A 21,314-nucleotide genomic window follows, 5' to 3' on the forward strand; every position below is an offset into this window, starting at 1 on the left:
GCCAAGGTGCTGGGGACCTTAACAGGAAGACATGGTCCCAGCCCTCAAAGAAAGTGATGGTATGATGTGTGAGGGGCCCACCACATTCTAAATCCTGTGACAGCACACCCGGAGCCTAGCCCTGTGTTCATATATAGTAAGAGCTTAAAAAATCCATACAAACAAAATAAGAGGAATGCTCAGAGTGCTAAGGGAACAGAAAGGGGGAGTATCCAACTCAATTGGGGGGTAAAGGCATGGGATGGGGATGGAAAACTATCAGAGCAGGCTCCTGGGAGAAGTAACACTTGCGCTGAGTCTGGTAGGATGGGAATGAATTGTGGTAGAAGGGAGAGGACAGAGGAGAGGTGTATAAGTGATGGGCATCATTCTAGGAAGGAGGAGTAAATAACATGGGTAAAGCACATAGGTAAGAGAGAGCATGACTCTTCCAGAACTTTATTGTGGGAACATGGGATGTTTATGGAGAGAGAAATTAGGTTGAAGAGATTGGCAAGGTGAGAGCATGAAGAATACTCAGGTCCATGACAAAGGGTTGAAATTTAATCCTGTAGATCAGGGTTCCCAACCGATAGGCAGCAGATCCCTGGAAAGCTATAGAATTGTGCAAAGAGTCCAGGAATCCATAAATGCAGTTGTATTATTTTAGTGCATGCTAGAAGGACAACAATCATATGGGGAAGTGGAGAAGCTTTTCTATGTTGAGAAAGGATGCTTTCAGAGAACAGGATACCCAAATGACCAATACATTTTTGAAAAGCTGCTCAATCTTACTAGTAACTAGGTGTATAGTTAGCTAGGGCTGCTGTAACAAATTACCACTACCTAGGTGCTTTAAAATAACAGAAATGTATTCTCTCACAGTTCTGGAAGCCGGAAGTCTGCTATCAAGGTGTCAGCAAGGTTGATTCCTTCCAAAGTCTCTGAGGGACAGTCTGTTCTGGCCTCTCACCCAGCTTCCGGTGGTTGCAGACAACCCTTGCTGTTCCTTGACCTGCAGCTGCATCCCTTCAATCTCTGCTTCTGTCGTCACATGGCATTCTCCCTGCGTGTTTCTGTCTCTCTCCTCCTGTAAGGACACTAGTCCTTGGGTTTAAGACCCGCCCTAATCTAGTTTGTCCTCAGCTTAACTAATTGCGTCTGCAAAGACCCTATTTCCAGGGCTTCCCTGGTGGTGCAGTGGTTGAGAGTCCGCCTGCCGATGCAGGGGACACGGGTTCGTGCCCCGGTCTGGGAAGATCCCACATGCCGTGGAGCGACTAGGCCCATGAGCCATGGCCACTGAGCCTGCGCGTCCGGAGCCTGTGCTCCGCAACGGGAGAGGCCACAGCAGTGAGAGGCCCGCGTACCGCAAAAAAAAACCCAAAAAACAAAAGACCCTATTTCCAAATAAGGTCACACTCTGGGGTTCTAGGTGGACATGAGTTTGGGGGACACTATTCAATCCAGTACACTAGGGAAATGAAAATATATAAGACACAAAAATTGCTACTTCACTTCCATCATACTGGCAAATATTATAACGTCTGTGACCCAGTTTGTGTTCTCCAGAAGTAGGTGAAGTTTGGGGGGCAAGATGCTTACTAGGGATCACTCCCTGTGAGAGGAACCAGACAGAAGTAGGATTGAGCAGTGGAGGAAATCCAACTGTAATGCTGGCCTGACAAAGCTTCAGTCAATTTGGTGGAGAGCTCTGGAGTGACTATTGCCCGTCCGAGTGCCCTTCATGGGGCTGAAATGGCTGGTCCTTATATCCCCAGATGCAGGCTGCCCCAGAAGGGCAGGCTCTTGGGAGAGGTGCTCTCTGCAGCTGCAGCAGGCCCTGAAAGAGCTGACAGCTGGAGGCCAACCGCCAAGGAAGGCAGCAAGTCCTTCCTCACGGGGTGGGGGGAGTCTGGTTGGCACATTCACTGTCTACCACAGTCTGACAATACAGAGGTGGTCAAAATGAAGAGTGAGGCAGGCCAACAAATGCTCCCCACCGACCCGCAAGATGCCCACATCAAACCCCTGGAACCTGTGAATGTGACTTTATTTGGAAAAAAAAGACTTTATTTCTTTGCAGATGTGATTAAGTAAGGATCATCCTGGATTATCTGGGTGGACCCTAAATATTCTCCCAAGTGTTCTTGTAAAAGAGAGGCAGAGAGGGCTTCCCTGGTGGCACAGTGGTTGAGAGTCCGCCTGCCGATGCAGGGGACACGGGTTCAAGCCCCGGTCTGGGAAGATCCCACATGCTGCAGAGCGGTTAGGCCCGTGAGCCATGGCCGCTGAGCCTGCACGTCTGGAGCCTGTGCTCCGCAGCGGGAGAGGCCACAGCAGTGAGGGGCCCGCGTACCGCAAAAAAAAAAAAAAAGAGAGGCAGAGAGAGATTGGACACATGGAAGAGGAGAAGGTGATGTGAGGATGGAGGAAGCGACGGGAATGATGCGGCCACAAGCCAAGGAATGCCTACCGCCACCAGAAACGGGAGGAGGAACATCTTGGTCTTGGCCAGTGAAGCTGATTTTGGAATTCTGACCTCCAGAACTGGTGAGAGAATACATTTCTGTTGTTTAAATCCATCAAGTTTGTGGTAATTTGTTATATTAGCCGCAGGGAACCAACAAAGAGTAATGGGAAAATTGCTGGTGGGTATGCGAGTTGGTGAACCCACTCAGAGGCTCTACCTTGGGGTGGCAGTGAGGATCCCGAGTTCTCACATGTAGAGCATTTGGGGCAGTCCCTGGGACACTGGCTGTTCGTATTCCCAGTCCCCACTGAGGTGTCCCTGAAGGGGAGCAACGGCAGCCCCTCCAATGGCAACATCGACATCCACCTCAGACCTGCCCCTGCCCACCTCCCAGCTGCGCCTGGTGTAGCTTCCAGAGGCCAGTCTTTGGCCTGGCCCCACTTATCCCCTCAGCCAAGCTACCCAACCCCCGCCCCCCCAGGATCTCCCATCTTCTGGCCTTCCAGAGGAGGGGGAGTGCTGAGGAGAATGGTAGCCCCTCTCTTCTCCCTGGAGCCTATATCTACTCCCTGGGCAGAGGTCAATAAGAGAAGAATGATCTGTTGGGCCAGATTAGAGATCTATAATCCAGTGGGGCCTGGTGGCTGCATGTCCCAACAGGCACCAAGGTCCTTGAGGCTCCCTTAGGTGTATTTTACTTGCTTTACTCAACAAGGACACATTTCTGAAAAAGTGCACATTGCATGTTTGTATTTGGAATATCATACTTGAACCTAGTTTTAGGAAGGTGCATTAAAAGGTGGAAAATTCTAGAAAGCAATAAAGCAGTCTTGTGGGGGTGATCTGTTTAAGGGATATTCATAGTTTATAGCTTTATCTCAAACTCCTCTCCCAACCCTGCTCCTCCCAGAAACAAACCTACCAAAGGTCAGGGGTTGGGCCTGACTTCCCAGGCTGGTCCCTCCCAGGAAGGGGAGCTGGGGCAGGCCTCTACCCCTGCACCTGGTCCTGCTGGCATTCTTTGAAGGGCAGGCTACGTGGGTATCCACTGAATCCCACCCACCAGGGCGCATCCTCCAGACTGGAGCTGAGAGAACAGAATTCTGTCCTCCTGGGTCCCACACATCAGAAAGCCCTGAATTTTGGAGTGGGGGCAGGGAGTGCTTCCAGCACAAGCCCCTCCTCCTACAGATGGAAATGCTGTCCTGGCCCTTGGTTACAGTCCTCCAGGATAGTGTCATCCCATCATCCTTCCAGTATCTTCCCAACACCTGAGTTAAGTTTTTAGCCTCTTCTGGTGTCTTCTGGACTGGACATCCACTCTCAAATAGACTGGGCTTTCAGAGAAAGTGACAGATCTAGAAACCTTCTTGGGACAACTGTGTGTACCTCTCATGAGAGGCAGGAGAACCTTACAAAGTAACATCCTCAATTCACATAGACCCCAGGGGAATTGATAACGTATCAGTAAGCCTGGTGTAGCTGAAACCACAAGAAGTGAAATAAATGTGTTTTCTTTCACATTTACCTGCCCCAGGGAGAGTAGGACAAAGGCAAGTGGTTACATTAAGAATTTCTTAAAGACAATACTTCTGTATCTCATTTGTATTTTTTTTAATTAAGTAATTAATTTATTTATTTTTGTCTGCATTGGGTTTTCATTGCTGCGCGCTGGGCTTTTTCTAGTTGCAGCAAAAGGGGCTACTCTTTGTTGCGGTCCACGGGCTTCTCATTGCGGTGGCTTCTCTTGTGGAACGTGGGCTCTAGGCGCGCAGGCTTCAGTAGTTGTGGCGTGCAGGCTCAGTAGTTGTGGCACACGGGCTTATTTGCTCTGCAGCATATGGGATCTTCCCAGACCAGAGATCAAACCGGTGTCCCCTGCATTGGCAGGCGGATTCTTAACCACTGTGCCACGAGGGAAGTCCCTCTTATTTGTATTTCAAAGTTTGCATTAAGTACCTGCTATATATCAGGTCAGTATCAGTGATAGATAACTCTGGGCTCCAAGAGCTAACATTCTATAAGGGAGGCAAATACATGACTAGATCATTACAATACTATACATGTGGACTTCCCTGGTGGTGCAGTGGTTAAGAATCCACCTGCCAATGCAGGGGACACGGGATTGAGCCCTGGTCCGGGAAGATCCCACGTGCCGTGGAGCAACTCAGCCCGTGTGCCACAACTACTGAGCCTGCACTCTAGAACCCGTGAACCACAACTACTGAGCCTGCGTGCTGCAACTACTGAAGCCTGCGCACCTAGAGCCTGTGCTCCACAGCAAGAGAAGCCACCGCAATGAGGGGTCCGTGCACCTCAACGAAGAGTAGCCCCAGCTCGCCCTAACTAGTAAAAGTCCATAAGCAGCAACGAAGACCCAAAGCAGCCCAAAATAAACAAATGAATAAATAAATTAAAAAATAATACTATATATGTGTGTGTATACATATTTAATCAATCATGGTATATAGCATGTTAAATAGAAGCATGTGAGTAAGCCCTGTAGGAACAAGAAAATTCCTGGTGGAGCAGGGGGCATAATAATTAATTTAGGCCTTGAGGGATGAATAGGAGTTTGTCTTGGTTTACTCAGGGTGTGGAGAGGCCATTCCTAATCTCATCCTGTTAGGCAGCTTCTGCACCCAGGAAGGTAGGCAGAGAAAGACCTCATGTGCACATTCAGGGAGCGTTGGGAGAGGAGGCTGCAGGGGCCCCTTCCTAGGAGGGTCAGGCCAAGTCTGTTCCACTATGGGCCGTGGGGAGCCTTTGAAGGACTGTCCGCCTGAGGCCTAGGGGCACAAGGGGATATTTAGGATGGAGGCAAACACGTACTCAAGAGGCCATGAGAAGCTGAACCAAGTAGATGCAGGGTTGGAGATGGTAGGGCAGGTTTGAGAGTTGGTTAATTAGAATTTAGAATGTAACTTGGAGGGAGAGCCAGGGATTGGGGGAATCGTATGCCTTTTCTCTACCCAGTGCCTCGCTCTGAGCCTGGAACGGGACACGGTGCATGGAGGAAGGTAGGATTTCAAGGTCTTTGAAGCCTACTTCTAAGCGAGGGAGCAGGGGATGAGGATGCTTGAGGCTGTGGTGAACCTGGCCTAAGGAGGGGCTGGTGACGCTCAACCCCACCTCCAGGGAGATCTTGAGGAAGGCCCTTCAGGTCAGGAGGCAGCCACAGCCCCCCACCCAGCACCCGCCTGAGGCTTGGGGTAGGAGCGGACAGCCTGGGAGGAGAGCCTGGGAACCGGTCTGCCAACCAGTTTAACCAGGGACTGGTTTCGACTCCGGAGTTCAAAGGAGCTGGGTGCACCCCGTCCCTCCCAGCCAATGGGAGCAGCGGCCCTTAACCCTTCCCCGACTGTGCCCGGGGCAACGTCCAGGCGGCAGTTCATTCCGGGGAAGGGTCTGGTCTCTTTGGGGCATGAAATGGGTGGGGGTGACCTTGGTTATGGTTGGGGGTTGCCACCAGGCACCTGAGAGTGGGGAAACTGAGGAGAGAGGCTCCCGTGTTCTCCCCACCTCAGACTTCTCTCAGGATTGCCTCCTCCTGGCTGGGCGGTCCCTGGAGGACCCTGGCTTCTGGGTGGGTGCGGGGGGTGCTGGGGTTGGATTTCTGGGGTGATGAATATTCATCAGGCAAGCCAGCCTCTGCTTCTGTTTACTCAGCCGGGAAGGGCTGGGTTTCAGGTTCACCTTGACTCCTGGAGCTGCAGCGCCGCTGAGCAGGTACCCGCTCCTGCACCTGTTTCTGTCTCACCTGCCGCACAGCTGCTCCTACTCAGCTCTCCTGGCCTGAGCCTTGCCTGGCGTGGCACCCCGGAGGCACCCCTACCTCCCTCAGCCTCCCTCGGGGCAGCTCCTCCACTCAGCTCCTTCTCTAGGGAAGCTCTCGCCTTCAGCCCGGAGCGATCGGGATCACAGGTACAGGCAGAGGGTGGGCAGGAGGGGAAACCAAGGCACAGACCTCTGTCAGGGGACCCAGTTCTGCCTCCACAGCTGACAGGCCCAGCTGGGAGGGGGAACCAGGCACGCAGTCTTCCATCTCTCACTAGGTGGGCAGGCAGAACTCCACTCATCCCACTGGCTTCTTGGAGTAAATCCAGGCCTCCAACAGAGCTCCTTCTGGGAAAGTTTAATTCCAGAGCGGGGCTCTGTTAACTCTTGTGAGCTGGAGCCTACCACCTCCTACCCCCCAGCCTGGAGGATGTTTCTGGCTGGCCAGTAGGAACATCTCCCTGTCCTATCCAGGGTACCCCAGTCTCATGCAGAGTGAAGAAATACCACAGGGGCCCTGCAGAGAGATGGGGGATGGGGGTTCTGAGTTCTGTCTTGCAACATGGACGCTGACTTGCTCCCTCAATCCCCCTCCACCCTTCCACCTCCACCCCTGTCAATGGTTAACTTGTCCCAGCTCAGAAGGAGCCTAGCCCAGTCTGGGCAAGGCCCTTAGGAGAGCTCACAGAACCCAGCTGGCATGGTGGGGGCTGTCCTGGGGTGCCTACGTGCATGCCAGGGTGCTGACCACCATAGGCGGGGGGGGGGCAGGCTGTCCCGTGAGGCCCTTTGTGGGTTCCCAAGCTGTGCAAACAGCAGAGGTGTAGCTTACATCTTCAGGGCTGATTTCCATCATCCCATGGACAGCAAGGCCCCGGGGCAAGGGCCCTGCCCTCAGCGCGGCCTGCTCAGGGTCCTGCACAAGCAGACGTGTCACCAAACACCGAGTCTGTTCAAAATCCCAAGTACCTTCCCTTCCCCCAGGCCTCCCTAGCCTCCTGTGACTAGGCATGGACATGTGGCTGTAGGCATCTGGCTCTTTGCAACTTTGGATACCTGGGAAGTTTGGCTATCGTGTCACTTTTTTTTTTTCTAAAGCAAATCAGATTTTACACTACTTTGGGGTAGCTCACTATGTAAAAGAATCTTATAGCCAGGTTATCTTGTGAAACAAAGAATAGTCCACTAATTTATCTGTTCCACAAGTTCAGATTTCCATAGGTCAGGCTTGCCTAGGGGGCCAAACACCTGCTTACTGATGCGCGCATGTCCTCCTGGACAGGAGGGATAGCAAGGCGTGGCGAAAAGCACCTTGGAGAGACCAGAGTTCTCCAAGGCCAGGAGACAAGGGCACCAATGCCTTGGTGCCGTGGTAGAGGCTCCAGCGCAGGGTCCGAGGGCTATTCCGACCTCTCTCTGTGGTTTTCTGACACAGTTTGGTGGTTACTGTCGGTTCAGGAGCTGGATCCTCCACTCCCCAAGTTCCTTGGCAGTGGGAGGTGGTGGGGCTGTGGTCTTTGCCCCGGACCAGGTGGTGACTGGGGCACCCACAGGCCAAGCAAGCGCCCTGTTCCTCCTTCCCAGCCCTCCCCACAGTTCCTTCCAGAAACCCATTCTGGCACACCAAGTTCTGTGCAAGGCTGTGCTCAGCCCAGGTGGGGCAGACTGCCAAAGCAAAGCTCTCAGGCTATCCCCTTGGTGCGCTCACCTCTCCAGGGTGCCCTGAAGGTATTTATCTGACTACTCACCCCTCCTTCACTTTCTCTCTTTTTTTTTTTTTTCGGTACGCGGGCCTCTCACTGCTGTGGCCTGTCCCGTTGCGGAGCACAGGCTCCGGATGCCCAGGCTCAGCAGCCATGGCTCACGGGCCCAGCCGCTCCGCGGCACGTGGGATCTTCCCGGACCGGGGCACAAACCCGTGTCCCCTGCATCGGCAGGCAGACTCTCAACCACTGCGCCACCAGGGAAGCCCCCTCCTTCACTTTCTAAGTGGGAGCTGCACTAGATCTCCCTGGGATTCTCTTGCTACTTGAGCTCAACTCGAGGGACAGAGCTGGCAAAGTGGGATCTGCTTCCTGCACAGAGAGGTGGGAAGCAATCCACTGGGTATCTGCTTTGGGCAAGGGGATGGGTATACGGAGGGCCAGGGGATGACTGCAACAAGAGGGCCATGGAGGCAGGCACTCAATTCATTCCAAGCCTAGGTCAGTATCCCGCTTTCATTTTTTCTGAATTTGATATGCTCCCCCTCTAAAAGAAATCCAGACTCATTATGGAAAATCTGGGAATCAAAAAATGGAGAGGAGGGCTTCCCTGGTGGCGCAGTGGTTGAGAGTCTGCCTGCCGATGCAGGGGACACGGGTTCGTGCCCCAGTCCAGGAAGATCCCACATGCCGCAGAGCCTGCGAATCCGGAGCCTGTGCTCTGCAACAGGAGAGGCCACAATAGTGAGAGGCCCGTGTACGGCTAAAAATAAATAAATAAAATAAATAAAAACAAATAAATAAATGGAGAGGAGAAAACATCCCCTATTCCTTCTACATAAAGAAAACCAATATTAATCATTTGTCATATTTCTTTCTGGTCTTTTTAGAAAATGTAAATGTAGTTAAGACCATCAGGGTTTTTTTGTTTGTTTTTTGGGTTTTTTGGCCACGCCGCACAGCTTGCGGGATCTTAGTTCCCCACCAGGGGCTGAACCCAGGCCCTCGGGCCCTCAGCAGTGAAACGGTGGAGTCCTAACCACTGGACCGCCAGGCAATTCCCAAGACCATCAGTTTTTAAAAGGAGGTGACACGTTTGCCTGGGCTTAGGCCGGCTGACCATCTAGCTTTCTGTACTGTGTACTGTGGCTATCGCACCCTCCTCCTCAGGACTTTCACAGCCCATGCCACGGAGTCCTGAGAACCAGACCACCAATCCCTCCGGGCCCAGAGATGTCTCCATTTCTCATTGCTCTGCGTGCTTTTTCATTGATCTTAATTCCTCCAGTCTATGCTCTCTTCTTCTTGTGGTGTCCAGGCTACTTCATCTGCCAGAACTTCGACTAGCTCAGGCGGCAACTTTGTGGAAATTAGTAAAAGGCTAGGCCACATCTGTGTCACGCAGGGGTGAAGCCTGGATTTCAGCCCCCTTGCCCCACCTCTTGTGGGGTATCCTTATGGAGGGTCCAGCCTGTGATAACCAGATCCCACATGTACCTCTTGGCCACACCAAACTTCCTTCCAAATGTTCAGGTCCCCTTCAAACCCCTGTCCTTGTGGAAGCCGTATGGGGAAGGGGACCCACCCCTCAGTAATTATCACATTAGCATAAATGTTATTGAATACTTTGCAAAGCATGTCTACCTCCTGGGCAGGAATTAACGTTAGAGCTAAATGTTAGGGCTGAAAGGGATGGGTGAGGACACCGAGGTCCAGAGAAGTAACTTGCCAGAGGTCACGAGGCTGGAACAGTCCTCGGGACTTCCCGCTCCCAGCCTGACATTTCTCGCCCTTAGAAAAACCCCGGCTGCTCATTTAGTCGTGGTGGGGACCACTGGGAAGTCCAAATTACTCTGACCGTCACAAATCCTATTTAATTTTGTAATGAATTCCAAGTAGAATGAACAGGGTGTTTCTGTCCGTCTGATACCAGCTGACCATCTGTCCACTCCCGGCAGCAGGGCCTGGAGGTACAGCGGGAATAGCATGGGAAGGTGGCAAGGGCCTGGCTGCTGTGTGACCGGGGCGAGCTCTTCCCCTTCCTGCAGCCCCAAGGGGCCTGGAGTGTCAAAGCTGCCTGGCAGTGGTGTTTGGTTGTCCCATTGTCCCCTCCGCCTGGCTCAGATGGCGTCCCCATGGATGTCTTCTTGGCCACCCCTTCCCCAGACCCCTCTCTCTCCTGATATACCCCAAAAGTATTGCATCACCTACCTGAATCCTGGGTTCATTTGGCCCCAGGCTTCAATTCTTTCAAGCCCAGGCTATGAAAATAGCCCACATTTGGGAGACTAGAAAGGGGCCCCCGCCCCTTCACCCCACTGACCCCTTTCTCTACATCCCCTGCTCCTGCAGAAAGGCCCACCCTCGGGTGTGAGAGCACCATGACCGAAGTTGGTTGGTGGAAGCTGACTTTCCTCCGGAAAAAGAAATCCACTCCCAAGGTGCTGTATGAGATCCCTGACACCTACACCCAAACTGAGGGCGGCGCAGAGCCCCCAAGGCCTGACGGCGGGGGCCCCAACAGCAACTTTAACACCCGCCTGGAGAAGATTGTGGACAAGAACACGAAGGGCAAGCACGTCAAAGTCTCCAATTCGGGCCGCTTCAAGGAGAAGAAAAAGGTCCGAGCCACGCTGGCAGAGAACCCCAACCTCTTTGATGACAGGGAGGGCAAAGGACAGTGAAGGGGGCCAAGCAGGACGCTAGCACCTCCCCACTCCCTGCCATCAGCCGGATCTGAGACGGGAGCTCGCCACGCTGGCCTCTTTGGCCACAGCTGAAGCCTCGGCGGCAGTCGATGCCTGCTGGCAGGAAACGTCTGGTTTTAGGTTTGTATTTATGTGCTCCAGCTTTCTGGAAGGCCTGAGAGATCCCAGGTCCTCCCGCCCTCCCCCACCACACACAAAGGCACTCCAGTTCAAGGATGAAAAGTCCCACTCAGGAAGGACAGCCCTCCTCGAAGAGGTGGAAGCACCAGAAGGGAGGTGGGCGAGGAAGGAATGGAACAGGGAGCTGGACAGACCTCACCCCCTCCTGGGACACAGGGTCAAGGGTGAGTTTGAATTGCTGCTCCCTCTACTTTCTCTACCTGTGATTATTCTCTGGATCGATTCTGAGAGTGCATTTTCCAGAAGCCACGTGATGCGGGGTGGCTTCCTGGAGCTGAGGCGGAGATGCTGAACTTGAGCTCACCTCCTAACTCAGGTGGGAAACTTCCTGGAACTCTGCCCCCAGGTGCAGGGGGAGGGCAACCCTGGCACTCCCTAGGGGGTGCTGCAGAAGGCCAGATTAGGGACCCCACGGGTTTCTGCACATACCCTCAAAGGAAAGCTACACTGCCCCGCGGGTCCAAACTCAGAAAGGAGGTGGGAGGCTCTGACAGGAGCCTTCCTCCCCCTACTAGTATTTAAGATGGATCAACCTCAGAGGTGAGTCCTGCAGCCTTGAATTTTGTTTAAAAAAATCCTCGTAGGTTTCTCTTTGTGTAATAAACAATGCTGCAGAAGCAGAGAACCTGTTTATGCTCTTGTCTTGCATTTACTGAGATGCTGTTTTTCATGCCTTTACTCTTTTTTACTTTGTGTTCGAACTATTCCTCTCAAGCACCAGGAAGGGTCCCCAGGTGTAAAAATGTAGCACCTGGGTCACTAACTTCACCACCAAGCCATCTTTAGCATCTGGAGATGAAGAGAGTAAAGGAGGGCGCTAGTTACACCTCAGCAAGAGAGGCTGTCAGGGGCTCCAAGAGAATGGAGTAGACCTTTGGTGACCAATCCCCAAATCTCAGTGGTTTGGTTTGGGATCCAGATGCAAATTCTGGTTCCCCCCTTAGTAGCTGTGTGATGTGGGGGAACATTAAAGAGAAAAAAAAAGCAGCAACAGCAACAATAACAAAAAACACCTCCTCTGAGCCTGTTTCCTCTTCTGTAAAAGGGGCTGTAATAATACCTATTTCACAGGGGGTGGTCAGTATTAAGTGGCCCGTAAGTAGTCCTATAGTAGGTGCCCAGTGAATATCGGTTTCCTTCCCCTTCCTTTATGAAGGAACTCCACTATAGCCCACAGCTACCGTTTAAGGACAAGGAGAGAGCTTACTCCCTATGCTGTTAGGTCCAGACCCAGGAGCTGAGAACTGGAAAAAATTGGCCAAATCTTTGGAGCTCATGGTGGGAACAGAGAGAGACCAAGGTGACAACTAAACAATGTGATTCTGTGGCTTCCAGGTCAGCTCCTCGCAGGCTACTGGGCCACCCCAGGGAGGTACTCAGGAAATTTACCAAAACAAACAGACCTGTACAAGGGTGCCTTTGTTAGGTGGCCTCACCCAGGCCACAGGGAACTCTGAGGATGAGTGTGGGAGACCAGGGGCCAGAGGGAGGGAAGGCGGGCTCAGGTGCTGCCTTCCCCAAAGCCTCTTCACGTATCCCTCCCCACCACATGGAACTTTCTAGGGTCCCATCAATCACTCAGCCCATAAGGCCTCCCATGGAGGAGCTGACTTTCCCAGGGCTGCAGCTCTGCCTAGGGTTAGCAGCTGACACTCACAGAGGGCTTCTGACAGGCTAGGCGCTGTGACAAGTCCTCCACAAGGGTCCTCCTTTAACTCAGCACAGGTGCTATCAGTATCGCTGTTTTCCACTTTTCCAGGTGCATTAGCTGAGGCTTAGAGAGGTCAAGTCACTAGCCCTAGGTCAGGGCTTGCAGTGGCCGAGCTGGGACAGAGGCCAGAGCTGTGCACATGACTGCTGCACCACACAGCCCCTTCCACACTTGATTTTTATCTGCTTAGGGAAGGGAAACTGAGGCTCAGAACAAGGAAAGGAGCACAGTCACCTTCTGCAGAAGGGGAGGTGGGGTTATGCCTGGGCCTCGGGATCCTGGACGGCAAGCACCATCCGATGGGGCTGCCCAGACCCTGGAACCAGTGAGGGAAAGTCAACCAGCTTCAAAGGTGAGTGTCCCCTGTGACCCCAGACGGTAGGGACCTGCCACTTCAGCCATCCTGAGGTTCCCTGAGGCAAGGGGGGGGGGTGAGGTTGGGCCCTGGGCCACTGACCCGTGGTTCTATCTCATGCTGGCAACGCATGCACCACCACCCCTCTTAGGTGAGAAAGTCTGCAGGCCCCCCTGCCCCATGCTTGCCACCCCACTCCACGGCCCAAAGTGATGTCCGCGGAATCTTCCAGGGAAACTCCACATATATCCCTAAGCTGGGGGATGGATGAATGGGGGTGGGGGGAGGTACTAAAAGCCAAAGGGAGATCTGGCTGCCCAGGGAGTCAGAGCCAAGGCGGCTGCAAGTGTTCACGAGGCCGGGGCAGGAGGAGGAGGAAGCGAGGGTGCAGATACGTGCGGGAGCCGGGAGAGGCTGTGGGTTATCGACCACAGTTTCACTGGGACAAGACCCAGGGGTGGCAAGGGGGAAAGGGGGAGCAGGGAGGGCCGACCAGAACTGGCCTGCGCTGCCCAGGAGGGGCCAACCCTGGGCTTCGGGCTCCCCCTGCTGGACGCCCAACCTCCCAGAGGGGAGAAGCCAGTTGGGAGGAGTTGCTTAATTCCCCAACTCCCCTCTATCCTGGGGGGCGGGGACGAGACTGGGCTCGATTGAACATTAATATCATGCGTGGCTGACGAGCTTTTATTATAGACTCGGCACAGTGATTGTCAGACAGAGGAGAGGAACAGCTGAGACCAGGCCCAAAGCAGGGGGGATACACAGCCCCCAACAATGCAAACAGGACACGGTAGGGAAGGGCACCCCAGCACCCTCTCCCGCAGGTGGCCACAGGATTACTGTTGTGCCTTCCTGCACCCAGGCTTAAGGGGGGCCAACACCCAGAGGGCCGCCCTTGGAGGACGGAGTCAGTAAGAGACACGGAAGCACACGCCCATGCAGTGGAATGAAGCAGTTTACAGGGTAGCAAGCTCAGGGCCAATGTGTACAAATAGTCAGTTCTCTGATCCCGGCTTAGTCACAGCAAACATTTGCCCAGCCTGGCTCCTCTCCGAAGCCTGTAGGCCACTCACCCAGGTTGTCCCTGGTCACCAGACTTGGGCTCGAGGAAAGCAAATACTACAGCTCAGCACAGGCCTCGGCCAAGGGTGACTGAAGAATCCAATTGTGAGGGTGGGAGGTGGTTGCTTTAGAAGTTGAGGCTAGTGCATTGGGTCACCTGGGGGCGGGGGTGGTCTTGTTGAAAGCTGAGTGAGATTCAGTGGGTCTGGGCTGGGCTCCCAAGTGATGCTGCTGCTGCTGGCCTGTGGACCACACTGCAAGTAGCAGGCATCTACTACTGGGGGGGTCTCAACCTCGGCTGCACAGAATTCCCCGAGGACCTTTTAACCTTCCCCAAGTCCGGGCTGCACTCACACTGGTCAGATCATCTCTGAGGGTGGGTCTGGGCACCAGGGTTTTTAAAGCTCCTCGGTAATTCCAGTGAGGATGAAAACCAGTGATCTAGGAGTCATCATCAGTTGGGGGTGGGGGTGGGGGTAAAAGGATGTGTGAGTGTCAGAAAAGTATAATTTCTATTATTTAATTTTATACCTGGAAAGTAAAATACATATAAATGTATGTATATATGTATTTCACATACATATAGTTTTTATAACCAAATATGGAAAGTAAAGCTTGATGAAAAGCTTCCTGATACGTAGGTACCAGCACAAGTCCCTTCTACAAAACTCCTGTCTGACAGTGACAGAACCCTCATTACCTAACCTACACCCTCCTAGGCAGCCCCAATTGTTTGAAATCTCTTCCCATATTGAGATGAAATGTACTTCTGTGCAGCTTCCACCTGTGGGTCCTTTGGAGCTACAGAGAATAAATTCAGTCTCTTTTCCACATTGCTGTGCTAATGGAAGGCAGCTATCAGTTGGGTTAACTGGTATAAAAATATCCTATTAGTAAATGAGATAGTTAAGGTACTTTTCATTGCAAGCAACACAAATAGATAATGGCCAGTTTAAGCAGAAAAAAAAGATTTTTTTTTTTTGTAAAGAGATAATGGGTTTTCTGAGGTAGGAGGAGGAATTGCACAGCCCAGACACAGGAAGGAGGGGTCCAGGGACTGCTGAGGGAGTTGCAAGAGCAGCACCCAGAGGCCGTTGCTTCTAGGCGGCCATTATTGACTTGGCTACAGACACTCCTATGCTCTGAGTCCCTCCGTTTCAAATTTCAAATTGGTGACGAGAAAAAACAATTGGCTAGATTGGCTCAGGTGCTTCTGCTGGGACCAACGGGCTTTGGCCGGTACGACTGTCACGTGATAACAGACAAGGCTGCGGTGGGCCCAGGCCCTGTCACCAGAAAAGGGAATCACACCAGATGCTACCCCTAGAGGGAGCTATTCCAATAAATCATAGTTAAGGTCAAGAATAATTATGGGATTATTTTACATTTGTGATCGTCCATGCCACTGTTAGACTCCACTAGACCAGCTGACTACAGAGAACTCTCTGAAGGGCCCTGAATATAAGAGGTGGGAAGGGAAATGCATTGAGTTTAGAAGGGCCTGGCTCCTGATCCCATACCCTCTCTTAGCACACGGATCCCAGCTCCAGTCAGCGCCAGCAGATTGGGAGTCAGGGTGCAAGTCTCTCATAGAGCCAGTCTTCCTCCCCTCGGTGGGTCATGGGCCCCAAGGGGGAGTCTCCTGTCGGTAGGCCCCGTCGAAAAGCGATCCGGTCATGCAGGCGGTTGGTTTGGCCTTGCCAGAACTCCATTACTTGGGGGTACAGGGTGTAGCCACCCCTACAAGGAGAAGCAGAGGCTTCGGTGCTCTGCGCGTTTGTCCAGCCAGGCAACCCCACCACCCTCCGCGCCATCCCAGCGCCCCGTGAAGGGAGTTGCTGGCGTGCATCAAACAAGGGTTGCCAGGAAGGAGGAGATCTGTAATTCCACGGACAGGGTGGCTTTAAGTAAGCACGAGGGTCCCAGTGTCCCTTTCTAGACGACCACCAGGTATCACTCACCAGTATTTTGGCTTCGGCACCTCTTGTTCCTGGTAGAGTTGCTCCAGTTGCTCATTTTTCTTTCTCAGATACTGTCCAGGGGAAGGAGATGGAGGAAGGGCCAGACCCAGTCAGTGATTCACTTAATCACCACTTACTGAGCATGTGCTCTTGTGCCAGGTGCTGGGGACACTGGTGCGCAAACCCGGCTGGCCTCTGGCCTCTAGGGGCACAGTCCAACGGGAGGGTCAGACAGATACAGGAGGCCTGTTCCCTGCTCGCCAAATCCACGTCCCCCAGGGAGACCATCCATTTCACTTTGCTGGAGAGAGAGGGCCCTGGCATCCCCTGGGGACAGCCTCTGGGGCTGAGCCAAAGCACTACCACCCAGAGGACTAAGGAGAAGCCCCACTCACCTCCCGATCAGGGATCACGGAACTCTGGTGACTGACCACAGCCCCAATCTGGCTGCTCTTGGGGCGGGAGTGGAAGTAGCACTCGGCCTCCTCCTCGGGCAGCTTCTTCACGGGACCCTCCACTCGCACCTGCACAGGGATGGTCCTGGTTAGACGGCATTCCGTTCCACCTGCCCCCCCAACCAGTAGAGGCCCCAGTCCTCTCTGTTCTTCTCTTTATCCACTGCCCCGTCACGCCTGACTCCAGCTAGCCCAGCTAAGTGAGAGCCGTTTGAAAGGCAGGATGTTTGCCCAGCCTGGGCACCCTCACCAGGTTCATTCATAAACTCAGGCCCTTCCCACCCCTGCCCACCCCAGTCTGTCCCAGGAATGCACACTCACCTGACGGTTTAGGGGCTCCCAGTAGAAGACAAGGGAAGCAAAGGGATTAGAGTCCTGGAAAGGAAATAGAATCCACAGACAGTCATCAGGACAGAAGTGAGGATGCCTCCAGCATGGGGGGAAGGCAGGGAGTCTGCATCGCACAGGCCCACTGCTGATGCATTTACTGTAACGTCTCATTTTTAAATCCTCAAAGGTAGGCCAACTTTTACAGGTGTGGAGACAGGCTCAGAGAGGTTAAGTCACGTGCCCAGGTTCACACGGTAAGTGGGCCAGAGGGACTCCAAAGTGACGCTTGCCATTTCTCTCACCCATAGATTTGCAAATCCTCAGAAATGTATGTTTGGCTGCACTGGACTCAGGGAAGGGCACTCATTTTGGATTCACAAATTGAATGCATACGAAGTGCTAACTCTGTGCTCAACACCGGGACAGGTGCTGGGGGTATAACAGAGATACCACAGATGCAGCCTCTGACCCCAAGGAGCTTACGGTTTACCAGAGGACACAAACATTAATCACATAATCCCACAAATACATGCATGGTTAGAAACTAAAAAAATGGCAGCAAGGAAAGTTGCCAGCTATAATGACTGCAAACAGTGCAAGGGGCCGACTCAGCCTGGGAGTCCAGAAGGCTTTCCTGAGGAGGTAACGTGGGGGCTGGACCCAAAGGAACAGGAGCTACTCAGGTAAACATAGGGAGGTAGGGGTGCCTACAGAGAGCACTCATCCACGGCAGAGAGAAGGGCAAGTGCAAAGGCCCGCAGGCGGGATGGTGCCTGGGCACAGCCGGCAAGTGGGTTGGGGCAGCTATGGCATGAGAAGGTGACCAATGAGCCAGGGCTGGACCCTGCAGGCCCAGGAAGGATTTACCGTGAACCCTCACCAGCTCTTGTCCCTTTCGACTCTCGAAGTTAGTGAAGAAGCGGAAGCCATCCTTGCCAAAGCCCTTCAGCAGCACCATGCGGGCGGACGGTTTCCCATCTCTGTGGCAAAGAACAGAGCACCGTGGTCAGAGCCGCTCCCCACAGGATGTCTGAGCACCCCTACACCTGTACCCCCTGATTCTGCACTGTCTGTGCACTCAGGCTGCCCATTCCCACTTGCCCATGGGAATTTGTCCTGGAGGTGCAGTATGACACCATTGCCTAGGGCTCTGTAATGGACCGAACTGGGTTCCCCTAAAATTCAGTTTTGAAGCCCTAACCCGCAATGTGACTATATTTGCAGGCAGGGCCTTTAGGGAGATAATTAAGGTTAAATGAGGTCATAAGAGTGGGACTCTAATCTAGCAGGCCTGGTGTCCTTATAAGAAGAGGAAGAGACACCAGAGCCCTCTCTCCCTGCACACACAAAGGGAAGGCCATGTGAGGACACAGCAAAAAAGGTGTCCATCTGTAAGCCAGGAAGAGAGGCCTCACTAGAAACCAACTCTGACAGCACCTTGACCTTGGACTTCTAGCCTCCGGAACTGTGAGAAAATAAATCTCTGTTGTTTAAGCCCCCCCAGTCTGTGGTACTTTGTTATGGTGGCCCAAGCAAACTAGCTCTGGGGGATATCTGGGGGCACAGTACAAGAGCCCTGCCTTCAAGGCCTTGTGCTTTAGTGAGTGGGGGACAAGCAGAGTTGAATAAGAGGCTAATATAAGAGATGTCTCAAGGGGTTTATGATGGATTGTCAAATGAATGACACAAACAAGCACTGCGCTAGATTTCAAGAGAGGAAGAGGGCTTTATGGAGAGGTTCCAGGAGATCTGCCTCTCAAAGAGCAGATGGGAACTGGGGAGACCGGGAGATGCAGGAGACAAAGGTGTGTCTATTGGGGGGTGGGTGCATCGAGGGCAGAGATGAATGAGGCACTACATTTTATCATTGAAATGGAATTGAGTAAAGTCTAATCTTTGGTTTAGAGGTAAGGACACTGAGGTCCAGAGAGGACAAGTTACTTGCCTGAGGTCACACAGCATGTTAATAACACAACTAGAATCATAAAGTTGTCATCCATCAAATTGAGAGCTTCCTAAGTTTCCTACTTGATCTGTACCCACCTTCAGAAGGGCCCACAGCTGTGCCTACCTGGTACAGGTAGCAAGACACATGGCATTGGCTTCCCCTATGTCAGGACACTGAACAGCCTCCTCAAACCAGGCAGCAAACTGCTTCATGGGGTTCAGGGAGGTCAGCTGAGTCTCCTCAAACGCCTGGGAAGGGAGAGTTTTATTTCATTTAACAAACACATGTAGTGCATACTGTGTACGTGGCTCTGTTTTAGGCACTTTTCAAATATTAACTCATTTAGTCCTCATAACAACTATCTCATAACAAAAAACACGAAAAGGTGAATAGGTCCCACACCTACTAATGGACAAATCAGGGTTTCATGTCATGGGTGTCAAACCTATCACCTGGCGAGCCTAAAAAATAAGACAGATTCCTGGGCTCCACCCTGTAAATTCTCATTCAGTAGGTCTGAGGTTTAATGAAAACTTGCATGTTTAACATGCATTTCTGGAAATGCTCACATGCAATCAGATTTGGTAACCAGGCCCTGGGCCCAAATTCCAAAATAATTCTCTTGGTTTCTCTCCTGAGGAGGGAAAAGGCAGTAAGAGCCAGGAGCTTTCTCCTCCCCTCCTGCGTAAAACAGCCCTCCTACCCCACGTGTTACTTACTTATCAAACATGTATAAGCTAATTATCACTGTTCTAGGCACTTTTCAAATATCAAAGTCCATAATATCCCCGTGAGGTCAGTACTATCACTTCACAGGTGAGGAAACAGAGGCCCAGGGAGGTGAGTAAACCGCCCAAGGGGTGCGCGGAGCGACCTGCAGGATATCCAGGCAGACCCCCGAGTGCGCGCCCTGAGCCCCTAAGACAAGCTGCCTCTGGAGTCCACCTTCATCCTCGTTTCCCCGGAACACCTTCCCCCTTGATTGTCTTTGAACCCCCTTCTCCCACGGAGGTGACCCCGAGCCCCAAGGGGTGGACCAGAAACCCCAGGTTATCCCTCCCATTCCCCTCCGCTCCGGAGATGACTCGGATCCCCTGTGCCCCCGCCCCTGCGGAGGCCCTGCGGGGCGGCGGCACCTCTCGGTCCCCGCGGTAACTCTTGCGCATCGGTCCCAGGTCCATGACAGCACCGCGACTGCACAGGTGGCGGAGGCAGCGGGGCCACTCGGCGGGTCGCCCGAAGGTCACGATGACGCCCCGTAGCCCGAACGTCATGGGGCCGCAGGCCACGTGACCCGGCGTCGCTCCGCGCTGGGTTCCGTTGGGTTCGGAACCAGTTTCTTAGCCCGGGAATCTACGCCGGCAAGGAAGAACTTGCCAGTTGCCGAGCCAGGCCCACAGGCCCCAAGTCCTCCGAGCCAATGGGAGCCAATAGGAAGCCAGGGTTGGTGGAGGGAGCCGGGCGCGGAGATGCCATTGGTCAGAGTTTTCCAAGAGCGAGGCCAATTAGAGCAAGAACGGAGGAACCCTGCAGCCAATGGACGGCGCCTCCGGGGGCGGGAGCAGAGAGACAAGGAAATGCTGTCACCGCCGTTAACACGCACGTGGAGTTTGTTAAAGGTATAGGAAATGAAGCGGTCCTGGCCGGGGACGGGGAATGAGCCGCTGGGGGCTTGAGGGGAGTAGTCAGTATCAAGGGGCCGGCCCCTAGCAGGTGCCTGAAGGCCAGCTTAGTGCAGAAAGTACCCGTCGGAGGAGGCTGGTGCCAGGAAAGGACAAATGGAAAACGGAATTAGGGGCCAGACTCGGAGGCAAGGTGATGTGGAGACACAGAAAGGGGCGATCTGGTGGGAGGGAGAAATTGGCGTTCAAGAGTGGGACAGGTTGCAAATGACTTGTGGATCTCACGGGATAGGTACTGTATAGTGTGTGAGTATGGGGAGGTACTCTGGGGTCTGGGGAGGAGCAGTCTTACCAAGACTATGGTAAGAAAGCAGATGGCTGAATGAGAAAGGGGAAGAGGGAAATTTGGGATCAAGCCATCCCAGACCAGAACCATCTTCCAACTCGGAATCCTCTCTCTCCAGCCTCATTGCTATAACCTGGGTCAGAGCATGCTGCTCCCTTTCCTCATGGTTTCCCCTTTTGTGGTTGCAGCGGAGTTCACACTAGCCAGTGTTCTGGTAGATGGAAAGATTGCCCCACCTCTCCCGGGCCACCCCCATCTTTGTCGTTTCCCCTTTTTCACATTTTGCCCTTTCTAGGTAGCTGGAGTGTAGCTTCCAGGTCAGTGCCAGCCATAAAGGAGGGCACAGGGGAGCAGGTGGCTATGCAAAAGTCACTTGCAGGCTGTGGACTCAGGGCTGAGAAATAGGACACCTGCCAGTGCCCATTCCAGCTTTGACCGGGCTGGGGCAGCCTTGGGTTAAGGCCTTTGTGTAGTCCTGGTTTCCACCAACATCAGGAAGGGGAGCTGCAGGAGCCACCTAGGCAGGCACCCCAGGACTGTGCCAGGTAAGGGAAACTTCCTGCCCTGCCCAGGTGTCTGCATTACAGCCAAGCTTCATTAAGCCCAACATTAGATACCTATCATCCTTTATTATGTGCACATAGCTTGAGCCAAATAGAATCTGGAAGACAAATTTGCTGCAAAGAAATAATACATGTCTCAGG

The 21,314-nt window shown here is 53.1% G+C and overlaps 2 protein-coding genes across 3 annotated transcripts; one reads left to right on the plus strand and one right to left on the minus strand.

The window, feature by feature from the left end:
* Window positions 1-1,408: 1,408 nt before the first annotated feature.
* On the plus strand, window positions 1,409-11,437 carry PRR15L (proline rich 15 like). 2 transcript variants are annotated; one of them, XM_067715931.1, is made up of 2 exons: window positions 1,409-2,532; window positions 10,285-11,437. In XM_067715931.1, the coding sequence occupies exons 1-2, from the start codon at window positions 2,448-2,450 to the stop codon at window positions 10,614-10,616; spliced, it is 417 nt and encodes a 138-aa protein (XP_067572032.1). In that variant the 5' UTR covers window positions 1,409-2,447; the 3' UTR covers window positions 10,617-11,437. The 2 variants fall into 2 exon arrangements, with proteins under 2 accessions (XP_067572032.1, XP_067572033.1); XM_067715932.1 differs by lacking the exon at window positions 1,409-2,532 and adding an exon at window positions 6,102-6,376.
* A 2,115-nt stretch (window positions 11,438-13,552) lies between these two features.
* Window positions 13,553-20,067, minus strand: PNPO (pyridoxamine 5'-phosphate oxidase). Its single transcript, XM_067715930.1, has 7 exons — window positions 19,779-20,067; window positions 18,766-18,890; window positions 17,575-17,674; window positions 16,686-16,739; window positions 16,305-16,433; window positions 15,910-15,980; window positions 13,553-15,688 (listed from the first exon to the last, which is right to left on the minus strand). Exons 1-7 carry the CDS (start codon window positions 19,914-19,916, stop codon window positions 15,520-15,522), a joined length of 786 nt encoding a protein of 261 aa, XP_067572031.1. The 5' UTR covers window positions 19,917-20,067; the 3' UTR covers window positions 13,553-15,519.
* Window positions 20,068-21,314: the final 1,247 nt, after the last annotated feature.

Source organism: Pseudorca crassidens, chromosome 19 (genome assembly GCF_039906515.1).
Source record: "Pseudorca crassidens isolate mPseCra1 chromosome 19, mPseCra1.hap1, whole genome shotgun sequence".
In the NCBI taxonomy this organism is placed as follows: Eukaryota; Metazoa; Chordata; class Mammalia; order Artiodactyla; family Delphinidae; genus Pseudorca; species Pseudorca crassidens.